The 14106-nt window shown below is 34.5% G+C and overlaps 2 protein-coding genes across 5 annotated transcripts; one reads left to right on the forward strand and one right to left on the reverse strand.

The window, feature by feature from the left end:
* The first annotated feature begins 6976 nt into the window (after positions 1-6976).
* Positions 6977-9716, forward strand: LOC121804784. Of its 3 annotated transcripts, none has more exons than XM_042204451.1 (6): positions 6977-7112; positions 7887-7965; positions 8624-8737; positions 9145-9271; positions 9350-9467; positions 9555-9716. In XM_042204451.1, exons 2-6 carry the CDS (start codon positions 7956-7958, stop codon positions 9606-9608), a joined length of 423 nt encoding a protein of 140 aa, XP_042060385.1. In that variant the 5' UTR covers positions 6977-7112; positions 7887-7955; the 3' UTR covers positions 9609-9716. The 3 variants fall into 3 exon arrangements, with proteins under 3 accessions (XP_042060385.1, XP_042060387.1, XP_042060386.1); XM_042204453.1 differs by lacking the exon at positions 6977-7112 and adding an exon at positions 7147-7257; XM_042204452.1 differs by lacking the exon at positions 6977-7112 and adding an exon at positions 7294-7795.
* A 233-nt stretch (positions 9717-9949) lies between these two features.
* LOC121804772 (UBP1-associated proteins 1C-like) lies at positions 9950-13164 on the reverse strand. Of its 2 annotated transcripts, XM_042204433.1 has the most exons (8): positions 12957-13164; positions 12778-12852; positions 12307-12437; positions 11539-11826; positions 11249-11314; positions 10668-11166; positions 10433-10546; positions 9950-10287 (listed from the first exon to the last, which is right to left on the reverse strand). In XM_042204433.1, the coding sequence occupies exons 1-8, from the start codon at positions 13041-13043 to the stop codon at positions 10225-10227; spliced, it is 1323 nt and encodes a 440-aa protein (XP_042060367.1). In that variant the 5' UTR covers positions 13044-13164; the 3' UTR covers positions 9950-10224. The 2 variants fall into 2 exon arrangements, with proteins under 2 accessions (XP_042060367.1, XP_042060368.1); XM_042204434.1 differs by lacking the exon at positions 11249-11314 and having other exon boundaries at positions 12957-13162.
* Positions 13165-14106: the final 942 nt, after the last annotated feature.

Genomic DNA, 14106 nt, shown 5'->3' on the forward strand with positions numbered 1-14106 from the left:
AATATTTTAATTTTAAATCTAATTCTATAACTATTTTGTACAGTAGTAGAATGGATGCCCAATAATCAACGCACAAAAGCAAGTGATTAGTGGGTGAGATGTTGATGGTTAGTTTTTATAAAGTGAAATTTAGAAATACATAAAAAAAAACAGAAATTTATTGAAAGATGACACAAATCATATGTAGATTTCTTAATTTGTCGAAAACAATAGAAAATAAGATGGACGAGGAAAAAGAATAATAAGTGGTCATTTATGAAATGGTTTATCAGTCTTCTAGTATTGAAATTAAAAAGTAATTAACAACATTGAACAATCTTTCAGGCAATTTTTTTCCGGAATGAATAAATTAGTAACTACCAGTTGTGACAGTCCATGCTGACCGACCAAATGCTGAATGCTACGTGATAATGTTATCTATTCAAAGAGCAAATGGAAATTATAGTAAGTTATAATCAATCCATATTTGATGTGACTAATATCCACCAAATCTATTTTCTTATCACGTTTTATTGTCCATTTAGATTGAAAAGTATGTCCAAATTTTATTGGCTAACTTTAATTATATGAAAATGAAAGTAGCCGTATTATTTGATAATCCTATATAAATATTAAAAAATAGTCGTGTGTGATTTTGATTTTTTTATGAATAGCAAATGTTCAAGCCACAAGACGGCGAGTTATAAAGAGGCAAGCCCAAAGACGAGACCACCAACAAATAGTCGTATGTGATAATGCATGCCATTAATATATGGAATCATGTGCGGATAAAATCTACTAGGAGTAGTATATTATGTAATGTACTACATAAAAGGAGTCGTATTCTTTCAAAAATAAATATGCTCGGGGCAAAAAACAACATTTTGAGTTGATACAATCTATCGAAGTTAGGTGTGTTAACGAATATAACTCACTGTTTTGTTGTTCAATAAAATATAGTCTATATTTTTTCTCGAAAACATTTCTCTAATGGCCAACTGATTCTCTATCCATTAATATAAGGTCTAGTTTGCCTGTCATGGATTTTAAGAATTGTAATAAATAGAAAAATTAATGGAAAATGAGTGCTACTTTTATATGCTTATCAAAAAGTAATAAAAAAATATTTAATATGCTTATCAAAAAGTAATAAAAAATATTTAGTGATGGATGGAGTATATATTACCAAAAACTAGTAGTCCAGTAATGTAAGCAAAATTTATTTTAAGTGGGCCGAACAATCATTGCATAGGCCCATAAATCCCCTTTGGATAGTGAGCCGTTCAATTCGTCAGTGCTTCATATCTTATCTAATTTTCTTTGACCTTGACTCCATCGATCGATCCATGATTATCATTATATTCGCTTATATAAGCACTATTCTGATTTTTTCTACCTCAAATTACACTCATAAATAATATACATAATAAACAAGACACGTTAAATAACTACTACTATTAGATATTTATGAGAAAAAAAATGTAATTATGTGTTTAAAATATCCTATATTTATTACTCAATCAATCTTGTTGATAAACCAATATAAAGTTCAATTGGTTAGGTTTCTTACAATAAATTCTTGTTGAAAATATCTCTTGGGTTAAACGACTTATAGCCAACACTGTATGTGCAATGTTACTTCTACGTATTTAGAAATAAACAATCACTAAGATCTCGTACTTTGATTTATCTATTATTTGAAGTACTTATCTCTTCGTGATCTACTCTACCACACTCCAGTATCAATAGTCATCCAACATAGGAAATGAATTCAGAATGATGCTAGCAACCATTCATGATAAATTGTTCACATCAATCATGTTTGAGAATATTTCACTTACTTTCTACAATTTGAAGGATATTCGGTAACCATGAGTCTACCGATTAGTCAACAATATAAAGAGAAAGACTTGTTTGTTGAATTATTTATCATTTGTTCTTGAAGTGAAGCACTAATCATGAGACAAAATACTTCTTCTCATTAACTTCCAAAAATAAGGGTTACTGAATAACCTATCATAAAGATTGTTTTTAAGTAAATACCCTATTAGTATTCGCGAAAGATGTCACAAATATCACAAACTATCATTATTATCGCATAAAATTTTTGTTAGGTCAATTTAGAATTTATGAGCTCCTACTTATTTATTGAATCTTTTAATTTGGCTTGTAACTTAATTTTAATCTTTATTTGTGATTAGGTTGTTGACTAAATTATTCAAGAAATAGAATTATTTTTTCGAATCCAACACAAACTTATCTGAATGTATGACATGTTTTGATCCAAGAAATTGTTTCTCTAGTTTCAATGTCAATAAACTTGTTCATATTGCAACCCTTTATCCAGAACACTTGAATCATTAAGCTTATAATGTTACCAAATACTACTAACTTCAAAGTTTTTGTAAGTAATAAAAGAAGGGATAACGTTTATCTATTGTTGATAGGGGTGAGCATTTGAGTTTCGGTTCGGTTTTGGCAGAAAAACTGAATTTAGGTCAAAATCCAAACCGAACCGAACCCAAAAAACCAAAAAATCGAAACAGAAAAACGAACTTCAACAACTTAACAAAATCAAAAAACTGAAATTTTCAAAAAAAAAAACCGAAAAACTAAAAAAAAAATATGGAGTATATATTAATATATATGTATATAATATATTTTAATTTATATATACTAATAGAATATAAATATATATAATATAAAATTAATATATAATACATATTATATAAAATATATTAAAAGAATATATATTATATATATGATATAATATATTAAATTAATAGAATAAAGTATATAATATTATATTTTAAATATAATTCGGTTTTTCGGTTTTTTTTTTCGCCCGGACCGAACCGAAAAACCGAATATTTTTTATATTTAAAACCGAACCGAATTTCAATATTTTGGTTTGGTTCATTTCAGATATTCGGTTTTTTATTTTTTTTTCTCCCCCTAATTGTTGAAGATTATGAAAGTCTTTCAAAGTCAATTGATTAAATTGGGTTTATTTTATCATCAAATTTATAGTGATAAAGATGTCTTTCCACATTCACCATGAAATGAGCACTCATGTCGACTAGTTCGATAACGAGACTTTATCAATTACTAACAAATAGTTTAAATGTTAGATAGGTGAAGAACAACGTTGATTGAACTGATTAGTTAGCAAGGAAAACCACTTCAGCAATAGGTGTAAAAAATGAAGCAATGAAGAAAAATGATTACTGCCAAAGCAATGATGATCAAACGCTGTTTACAAAGAAGAGGGGAGAAAAAATTACCTGCTTGATAATTTATATTGACGACATGATTATTACTAGGAATGACTTTGAGGAAATAGAGAGGGTTAAAAAGGAACTTGGCTTCTGAATTTGAAATGAAGGACTTGGGGAATTTAAAGTATTTTTTGGGAGTTGAAGTGATGAGGTCACCACACGGTATATTCATAAATAAAAAAAAATACATATTAAACCTTTTGGCAGAAGCAAGGATGGTAGACTGCAAGAGCAGTTTTTTCAATACAAACAATATGGTATCAAGAGTAGTTTTTTCGATCCAAAAATCCTTAATTTTCCTTTGAACTCAGATTCAAAATCATCATCGTTCTACCTTCCTCAAACCTCTCAACCAAAATCCAGCAAACATCCAATCTATCCATCCTAAGCCCTACAACCAAAATAGCCAAAAATCAAGTGAGCATCAACAAATTGTCCAAAACCATTGAAACTGTAACAGTAGGAATCAAACTTGATGGGAAAAACTTCCCAGTTTGATCCCGATTGATGAAGGCTGCAATAGGCAGTCGGGAAAAACTGGAACACCTCGAAGGGGAGTTATGTTACAGACTCAATTCCCACATCGGTTGTGAGAACAACTGATGTGGGGTATATAGACTAAATGAGCTATCTCTCCTAACAGGCTAGTCTTTTGGGATGAGTTCTCTCGTTTGGTCTGTATCAATTGGTGCTTTCATTGAGAGCCTAAACGGCTCAGAGTGGTGGCCGGGCAACGAACTCGCCGTAACCAACGAGTGCGTTTGGGACCGCTCGGAGTGGTGACCCACGAAGTGGTGGCCGGGTAAAGAATCCGCTGTGACCAACGTGGCCGTGACCAACGAGAACTCGGAGTGGTGGCCTGGCAAAGAACCAGCCGTGACCAACGAGGACGTTGGCCCTTAAATGAGGGTCGAATGTTACAGACTCAATTCCCACATTGGTTGTGAGAACAACTGATGTGAGGTATATAAACTAAATGAGCTCTCTATCCTAACAGGCCAGTCTTTTGGGATGAGTTCTCTCGTTTGGTCTGTATCAAGTTAACACCACCATCACCCGACGACCCCAAGTTCAAGGAGTGGCAGACAGCAGATTACACAGTGTACTCATGGCTCATCCAAAACATGGAGCCAAATCTAGTAATGCAGTTTGCTCAACACCAAACGGCAAAAGGCGTATGGAAGAGTCTCACAACAACCTTCGGTGTGAGAGCAGACCCACTCCAAGTCTACGACCTCGACACAAAAGTAAGCAGATATTTACAAGGAAATCAAACTCTTGAAGAATATTGGAGCAAATTACAAAACTTATGGATAAGCATCGAAACCTTGCCCATATACATGCTGTGACAAGGGAGTGTTAACATATCAAAGGGAGAACGAGACAAAGAAATTGTACCAATTTCTGTCCGGATTAGATGAGAAGTATGATCGACTTCGACGGGATCTACTCAAAGAGTCCCCAGAGCCAACTGCTGAAATGGCATTCACTGCCATCAAGCAAGAAGAAAATCGAACAAACATCTGGAAGCCAGCGGCTCTGTTACCATATTGTTTGTATTGAACAAGTGTTTCATTTTTTATTGATGGAGAAAAGATACATTTTACACTCCTTTTATAGGACTAGTACATTAAATATGCATAGGAATTTATGAACTTGGAACTCTATCACAATTATGATATGTTCCCTTGAGACCCAAAAACCCAAAAAGTATCATTTCCCATAATCTTGAGACTTCCACATTCCCTTTCCAACATCTTTATCATTTTAAGTCACCACAAAAATAAAATTGATACGTTTCTGTTTGTGCAACCATTTTTATTTCGTGCAGTCCTGAAAATCATGAAAACTCTTAATTATGATGCTTTACAACCACCACATTCTCTATTAATTCCAAAATATGACTAAGAAATTATTTTAACAGTAAATGCACTTTCAGTTTTATCTATAAAATAAATCTTTATTAAGAACAAACTAAAAGCTTACGTCTTATAGTTATTCTCTATCTGTGAACCTAAATCAGGCAGCTAAATAATTCATTCACACCTTATCCCTAATATACTAATAATATTATTATTATAATAATTTAATATCAAATGTTATTATATTGTGAAAGGGACAAAACAGTGTTATCGCCGGCCCTATAATATATTTATAACTTTTGCCAAAGCCAAAAAGTGGTCTTAGAAATGGTTTCAAACGTTACAGTCCAAAAAATCGAATTGTTTTCTAATTTATTTATGATTGCAACTCGTAAAATTTATACTACTCCAGTACTCCTTCCGTCCCCGAGAGTACTTCCGTCCCCAAGAGTATGAATAATTGGTTCGATACACGTTTTAATGCATAATTGAAAAAATAAAAAAGAGATAGAAAGAAAAAGTTTTTAAAGTATTGTTAATGGAGAAATGAGTCAGACCTCGTTAGTAGGGGTGGCAAATCGTGCGTGTCGGGTCGTTATCGTGTCGACACGATAACGACACGACACGATAACAACAAACACAAACACGACCCGTTAAGAAAACCCCAAACACGAACACGACCCGCTACCCTCAGACACGAACACGACACGGACCCACTAACGACACGAACCACTTCGGGTCAACACGACACAATAACAACACGTACATGAGATGACACGATAACGACTCGATAACAACACGACCTTATAACGGTTAAACCTATTAAAAACATACAATTGCTAATTACAAAATCTGATCTAAACATAAAAACATCAATAATTTCTTAGTAACAAAATCCAACAAAAATCCAACAAAATTCAACAAAAATGAAAATAATAAGAATTAATAATATTATTTCTTAACGGATAACACGAACACGACACGAAATTTTCGTGTTCTTAATGGGTCGACCCGATAAGGACACAAACCCAATAAGCTCTAACTCAAACCCATTAATTTCGTGCCGATTCGTGTCGTGTCAAAAATTGTCAGTCCTACTCGTTAGAGAGAAATGAATTTCCAAAATTTAAAAAAACATACTTTTTAGGGACTAACTAAAAAGGAAATAGTTTATACTTATGGAGTATTAACTAACCTGAAATTTGTTTATTTTTAAAGTGTAATGGGTAAGGAAATAAATTTAGAGCTTCATAATTAAATTAATGTTCTTAACTAATTTGAATAAAAACATTTCCAACATGGCAACTACAACATATTAACCCTTCCCCGAAAAATAATTATACTTTTTTTTCTTTTTATTCATACATTAAAATTGTTTTCATCTATTTTTACTCAATCCCCAATTAAATAAATTTTTTATCCCAAAAGGATAATATTTTGAAAGTGAAGTAAGCGCGGAATTCCCGGTGGAATTATCAAAAACACCTCCTGCCACGTCATACGGACTTCCCACTGTACTGCAACGTCATACGGACGTCCCACTGCACTGCCACGTCATAAGGACTTCCCACTGCACAATGGCAGACATCCCCAAGGACTTCCCACAATTAAAAAAATTTTAATGCAATAAACGGGAATTCCGCGCGGCCGTGGGAGTCAACGCAATGGCGGACGTCCGCACGTCCGTCGCGACGGAATTCCGCAGAACTGCGGTGTCCTCGGCGGAATTCCGTATCCGTGCATACCATGCACAATGGCGGACGTCCGCCGCGAAATTCCGCCAGGACGGGGCGCCAAAAAGAAAGTAGAAATCCAATAGAGGAAATTATGAGTCAACTAAAGTAGAGTTGGTGTATTAATAAATTGATGAAAGCGTCATTTGCTTCCTTTGTAAATTAAGTTTCCCCACCACTCTTCAATACTCCCCATTGAAATTGATTTTTCGTCTTCGCTCTCAACACTCATCCAAGATCATCACTTTTCCTCCTCTTAGGTGCGTCTGCTCTTTTTCCTCAATCATTTTCTTCCTTTTCACTTTTTTCGTTGTTCTATTTTTTTTCTTTTGTTTTTTGCCCTTTCCGTCGGTTTCAATTTGGGTCCTCAATTGATGGCAGAAGGTGGAAGCTGGAATTTACTAGGTCGCAATTCTTGAGTTGTATTCGGCGTTTATTTTGATGCAGTTTGTTAATTGGAATTTGATCGCGATGTTATTTTTGTAGTTGAATACCACTTGATATAGTAACGGATAAGTTTCATTTTTTTTTATTTTGTAAATGGATCGGGATATTCATGAATTGAAGTAAACTCTGATCATGTGCATTTCTTGATATCCCTCTGCATTTCCAAAGTTTTGCACCGATTTGTAGGGATATGGTTTAATTTCTAATTGATAATTCATTGAAGAAACTAGGTATCTTAGGTTTGATTTGATAGTTGATAAAGGTCTTAGTGTTGAATGGGTGACTTTTTCTTGTGAGGATATGTTGAAAGGGTATTCTTGTTCTCTGGTTTATTTTTTATGGAGTAGTACCTTTTTTACCATGAAGTATTATTCACTTTCTGGAAAACTGATTCGTGTGTGTGTGTGTCTGTGATGTCACCCTACAGAGAGAATCATTTCACGAGTTCATTGACTTCAGTTGCTTTTCAAGTGCTTTCATTTTTTACATAACTAAGGTTTTTAATTAGTATGTTTCTCTTTCTTGCTGCAACACGATTAAAGAATCCAATGTGTGCTGATGATGAACATGGTCTTTTCATTTGTTAGAGAGGTGCTCGATAAGTTATTTCGGTGGAGAGGAAGTCGACATCATAAGTCACCCAAGTTGGAGTGCCAATGGATCAGAGTAAATAACTTCTGTTTTCTTTTCTTCTTATTTTTGCATTTAGTACATTGTCTCTATTGGGGCTTATTGTCTGATTTGCAATGTTCCTTTATAAAACTGCAGTTTGTTGTTGCTTGATTTTTATATTATTCAATGGGAGGTAATTAACTATTTTTTCAGTATCAGAAGCCCATCAATTTATAAAAACTTGCGGTCACCAAGACCTGCTAGCTGTTACTATATAGATGGCGTGGTTCAATCCTTTCAGCCTCCTACCGAAAATAAGAAGAAACACGTTCATGAAACCTAAAAGCGTTATCCTCTTGTTGAACATTGTTATTCACTTTTCTCAGTCGGTCCTTCCATAACTTATAGCTAGTGTCAGCTTGACAAGTTTTGGAAGGTCTGGTTTTAGAAGCTTTTGCCGCACCAATTGATTACACATTTTTGACAGATCTTATCATCTATCTATATGACTTAGTGTGTCCATATGTATTAAATCGCCATGACAATTTATAATTAGAAAAATTAATGATGAGTAAGTTGGCAATGCTAACAACATTCCAGCAGGAAATATATATTTTCCACAGTAAGACCAGTTATAAAGGGATGGGTGAGATCAATAAATAGGTCGAGAGACTAATAAGCCTCCTGATGCTATAACTTCTTGGTGTTACAGATGCTTCTATTGAGGAGGGAGAGGGTAGAAATGGCCTTGAACTGGTCAGATCGGTTTCAGAAAAGCATCTTGAACTTTTGAGGCCTTCTGCTCGATATTATTCCATATTTAAAGGTAGTTGTTAAAATCATATTGGCTGCTCGATATTATTCCATATTACCACATGTTCTAGGCTAAATTCATTGAACATTTCTAGTTAACATGAGCTGCCAATATTGTGTTGGATCAGTAAACAGCTAAAGCTGTGCTTTCATGATTTTCATCGTATTTTATTGTAATCTCTTTTTCTCTTCTCTTTCTTTTGGGTGAAATTCTCCAGATTAATTTTTAGGTTTGTCATTAGAAGTACCTTGTAAACTTGCCTAGGCTAAAAAAAAGCGATTTACAATTGGAAATAAAGTAAATCTCCTTCTTCTCACCTAATTGTAAATGTTATTATGACAAGTTAATTTAGCCTTTTCCTTTGTTATATATTCTTGTTCAATACTAAAACCTATGAACATACTGTTTCATCCTATTAGGGCAACCAACGGATGCTGCAGAGCGGGAAAAAGGTAAATATACCCTGATTAAAGATGAAGAAGACTCTCAACTGGGATTGTATGACAAACCTCTTCCTTGCTTTGGATGTGGAATAGGATGGTTCTCGTAAGTAAAATCTTAGTATATATTTTACTCCATATTTTCCTTATTCCCAGTAGTAATAAAATCTCCTCCATTGTTCAGTTTTCTTGTGGGTTTCTTGTGCCCTCTGACATGGTATTATGCAACAATTTTGTACTTTGGGAATTACTACCGCAAGGATCCTAGGGAACGAGCTGGGCTCGCTGCTTCTGCAATCGCTGTGAGTAGCACTCGATTTAATTCTCTTGTAATACGATGTTGGATTTCTCTTAGACGGATGTTCTGAGACGAAGCTTTGTTTTTGCAGGCTATGGGATTCTCCGTTATATTTTTAATCGTAGTATTGATTCTGCTTTTCTAGCTTTGGTCTTGCCACAATCCGTATATGAAAAGCATCCATATAGAGTTGGTGATTCCACACTGTTGATATGAATCCATAAAGCTTATAAAGTATTTTCGAAATTGAAAATGGGGCAGCAAAAGTACAAAATTACCTTGGTTTCCCATTCTTGTTTGTTTAAGTTGCATTACAAATTTTGCAAATATAATTAATAAACTTAATTTCAAATCTAGACTGAATAATAAAGTCGTCCCAATAGCCAACACAATTCTTAAATGCGAAAAAGAAAAATTCATCCTACTGTTTGAAAATGAAATAAATTTATTAAGGTTATTGGAAAAATGGATTCACTTTCAACAAGATACCAAAACCTGTCATCTGAAATTCGTTTATATCAATATTGTAGTCAGGGGTCTTCTTTGACATAGTTTATGATACCAAATAACACAAAATTACCCCTAAATTCCTCATATGTCCACCTCACCCCACATTGAGGTGCAAATCTGAATGTAGAAACCCGAATAAAAAACAAAATTAAAAAAAAATCCATACAAAAAAGCCAGAAATACAAATTCAGCAGTTTTGATATCCATTTGGTAATTCATCAATTTATATGACGAAGACACATGGATCCTCCTCAGCTGGTTGAGGCTAGGCGAACATATTTTCCATCCACAACAAATCTTGAGCTTGATTCGATCTGCATCGACAGACGATACCAAAATGAGTAATAACAGTTTGAGTAATTTAAAGCCATTAAAAATACTCTATTAAAACCAGTTAACAATATGCTTCGCCAATAGAATGAGCATAGTACAAATGAAAATGAATAAAGAACATGTCACCTTTTGCTCAATCATCTCAGTTGCTTGGTTTTTGTCTTCCACACAGCCAGACTCCTTTAAAGATTTCACAACAAATTTCTTAAGCTTCTTAAGTTTCATTGCACCATCTGGATTCTGCAAAAATGAAGATTCAGATTAGCCACAATGTATAACTACTATCTATAAGAGAGATCACAATAAATTGTCAGATTTTGATTAATGATCAGAAACTACTAAAAGGACATAAGATACATACAGATTTCAGTGCTGAAACAATAAGCTTTTTCCACTTAATGTTCTTGCTCGCATCCTTTTCTGCAGCTGAATCCAGTTTACCGTGTTCCTCTTTTGCACTGAGTTTGGCCTTCTTCGAGCTTTTTGTTACCTCTATTTCTAGTCCTTGGACTTGAATAACCTTACCATTCCCTAGTTCTGCAGAAACATCAACTCCAGTCTTGTGGTTAGCATCACCATTTTCAGATGCCTCGAGTTTCCGTTTCTTGTTTGATTCCAAAGAATTATTCTCCACTCCAGATCCGTCACATGGGGGATCAACTACAGATGAATTTAGATATCCACTGATTTCTTTATTTACAGAAACATTATTTGTTACATTGTTTTCAGAAGAGACAATAGTTTCTACGGTCTCATTCCCCTGCTGTTTTGCATGGAACCCTCTTGCTTTTGCTCTGTGTTTTTTCCCGTCTGCGTGGAGAAGCAAAGCTTGCTTACTTGTAGCCTTGGTGTTACAAAGGCTGCAAACATATTAAAAACATTGAAACATGAAAATTTGTGGTTCAGAATATGAGGATAGCAAGACAAAAGATGAGAAACAACCTTAAAGTACTAAAAGAACAATAAACACGAGCAATAAGCAGTTCTTTATTATAACTTAGGGGCATCCTGAAGCAATTCAAATCATATTGAACAAATGTGAATAAATCATCTAGCTCAAACGTGGGAAACAAATGACAGTAAAAAGGCCAATGGCATGAAGCAAACATGAACAGATCACAGTATTAACAGACAGCTCAATCCTAAAATTCATACAAGAAGCATTTATCCTAATATCCCCCTACAGTCTACCTATCTTCCGTCCCCTCATAATTAAAAGGATTAAAGTTTACCACCAATTTTCAGATGCCTCGAGTTTCCGTTTCTTGTTTGATTCCAAAGAATTATTCTCCACTCCAGATCCGTCACATGGGGGATCAACTACAGATGAATTTAGATATCCACTGATTTCTTTATTTACAGAAACATTATTTGTTACATTGTTTTCAGAAGAGACAATAGTTTCTACGGTCTCATTCCCCTGCTGTTTTGCATGGAACCCTCTTGCTTTTGCTCTGTGTTTTTTCCCGTCTGCGTGGAGAAGCAAAGCTTGCTTACTTGTAGCCTTGGTGTTACAAAGGCTGCAAACATATTAAAAACATTGAAACATGAAAATTTGTGGTTCAGAATATGAGGATAGCAAGACAAAAGATGAGAAACAACCTTAAAGTACTAAAAGAACAATAAACACGAGCAATAAGCAGTTCTTTATTATAACTTAGGGGCATCCTGAAGCAATTCAAATCATATTGAACAAATGTGAATAAATCATCTAGCTCAAACGTGGGAAACAAATGACAGTAAAAAGGCCAATGGCATGAAGCAAACATGAACAGATCACAGTATTAACAGACAGCTCAATCCTAAAATTCATACAAGAAGCATTTATCCTAATATCCCCCTACAGTCTACCTATCTTCCGTCCCCTCATAATTAAAAGGATTAAAGTTTACCACCAATTGCACTATTCCTCTTATATGTCTTCCACTTAATGGATAAACTAGAGGCGCACGGTGAATCTGAATCATTAATATTTGGCACATGGGATTCGGGAAACATACCTACAGAACCATGGAGGGCGTTCAGATAATCCCACATTTATGTCAACCTCTGGTCTCTGCTTTGCATCTTTTTTGGGCTTAGTATTCATCCCATTCCCTGCATTTCCTTGACCCTTTGGACCATATTTTTCCTGATAGACGTCATAAAAGAGTAAATCAAAATTAAAAAAAATCTCCATGTAAGACAATGCCATTGGAATTTATTCAAATAGATCATAGCATAAACCAAGCATATATGAATAAGACAAAATGCAGTGTAAATGGAATCAAAACTCGAAATAAAAGGAAATGCAACAGATATAAAGGATGCACATAGCAATTAAAAGGAATGCCGCTACAGAGAAGTATAGAAACTCGAAAAAAGATAATGAAGCTCAAGTAAACGAATAACTCCAAAGGTAGAAATTTTAAAATTAGACACTTTGTTTGTTACAATGAGACTTAATAATTCAAGAAAGGTATGTGAAATACCGCTTCGGTAATGCATTGAGTGTGGCTTTCAACGTCATGCTGGCCAAATACTTGTCCACAATCGATACATGATAGCTGATATAGAGCAAAATCAGCAGAACAATCATCAGCATAATCCAACAAACGTGTAAAACTCATAGAAAAAGTGGAAATTTGAGTGAAAAGTAGATTCTGGAAACCTTGAAAGCAGAGCATTGCCTGAAGTGAGTAGGAAGCTTGGGTTTCTTAAGGTTGTCGCCGCAATCCTCGCACTGGAACCAGACCATCTCTTTCTAATCCTTAGTATTTGGAAGTTGTAGATTCGTTGTGCTCTACGCGAGTGGGATTAAGGCTGCAGAGGCCTTCAATTTGGGGGTTTTGTCTAGGGTTTTTCAGATTTGATTATATGCCAGGAATGTATATTTATTACTATTACAGAGGTTTAAACTTTAATAGGCCCACAATGTGTGAAGCCCAAAAAATCCATTATGTCCGAATTAAGGTATGTATATTTATCACACAGGTTAATGTCATTTGAACCCAGTATAAGAAAAACAAAAAATATTTAGGGGCATTTTGATTGTCATGTTTTCTAAAATAATACTGTACAACTAAAGTTTCACTATCGCTCATACTAAAATAAAACTAAAAGTGATTTTTTGTTTTTTAATTAATACATTTTTTGTATTTATTAAGTATGTTTTGAATTTAAATTGATTTGTTTTTATTTTATAAATATTGTAATATGATTATGTTAAGGAGACAACATTTTTAAAGTGACAACGTACCACTAATCTCGTGCTGCCACGTGACACGTTATCCAGCAATATTAGAGGCATATCCAGCAATATTCATTTAGTAAGCGTTTACAGATTGCATGATACTAATAGGTGGATTGCTGTGTAGATTGTTGAGTATTGTTGTATAGGCATAGAATGTTTCAGTTGCAGTATATATATAGACATAGGGTTGTGATCAATTGAGATTTTTTAGCCTAATTGAGAATTGAGATGTGTTATTAGCCACTCATTTTTATTAAATGAGTGGTCCAGAATTTGTCACATGGAAAATATTTTTAGATTAATTAATTATGAAATGGTAGAATGGTAATTTTCCTAAAATTTGCAGGCTCACTCTACGCATCATGAGATCAGGGAAGAATCCCAACCCAAATAATGTTGAAAGAGAAGAATTTCTCCACCCCCTTTCCGCCAACCTCTCCTTCACTCAGTGCTTCGAATCTGCGCGCCAAGCCGCTCTCCTCCGCTACAGCTACTCCGAGGACCGCGATCTCTACGTCGCCGGCGATTTGTACGACAACAAAGTCCTCACTCCTGCCGTCATCGTTGT

This window comes from Salvia splendens, chromosome 5 (genome assembly GCF_004379255.2).
Source record: "Salvia splendens isolate huo1 chromosome 5, SspV2, whole genome shotgun sequence".
NCBI classification, from domain to species: Eukaryota; Viridiplantae; Streptophyta; class Magnoliopsida; order Lamiales; family Lamiaceae; genus Salvia; species Salvia splendens.

Coding starts and splice junctions, on each gene's coding strand:
- LOC121804772 (XM_042204433.1), bottom strand. CDS start 13,043: ATGGTCTGGTTCCAGTGCGAGGATTGCGGCGACAACCTTAAGAAACCC. Junction 12,853..12,956: donor GGCAATGCTCTGCTTTCAAG/GTTTCCAGAATC, acceptor GCTCTATATCAG/CTATCATGTATCGATTGTGG. Junction 10,547..10,667: donor TTGTTTCAGCACTGAAATCT/GTATGTATCTTA, acceptor TCATTTTTGCAG/AATCCAGATGGTGCAATGAA.
- LOC121804784 (XM_042204451.1), top strand. Junction 8,738..9,144: donor ATATTATTCCATATTTAAAG/GTAGTTGTTAAA, acceptor TCATCCTATTAG/GGCAACCAACGGATGCTGCA. Junction 9,468..9,554: donor TCGCTGCTTCTGCAATCGCT/GTGAGTAGCACT, acceptor TTGTTTTTGCAG/GCTATGGGATTCTCCGTTAT.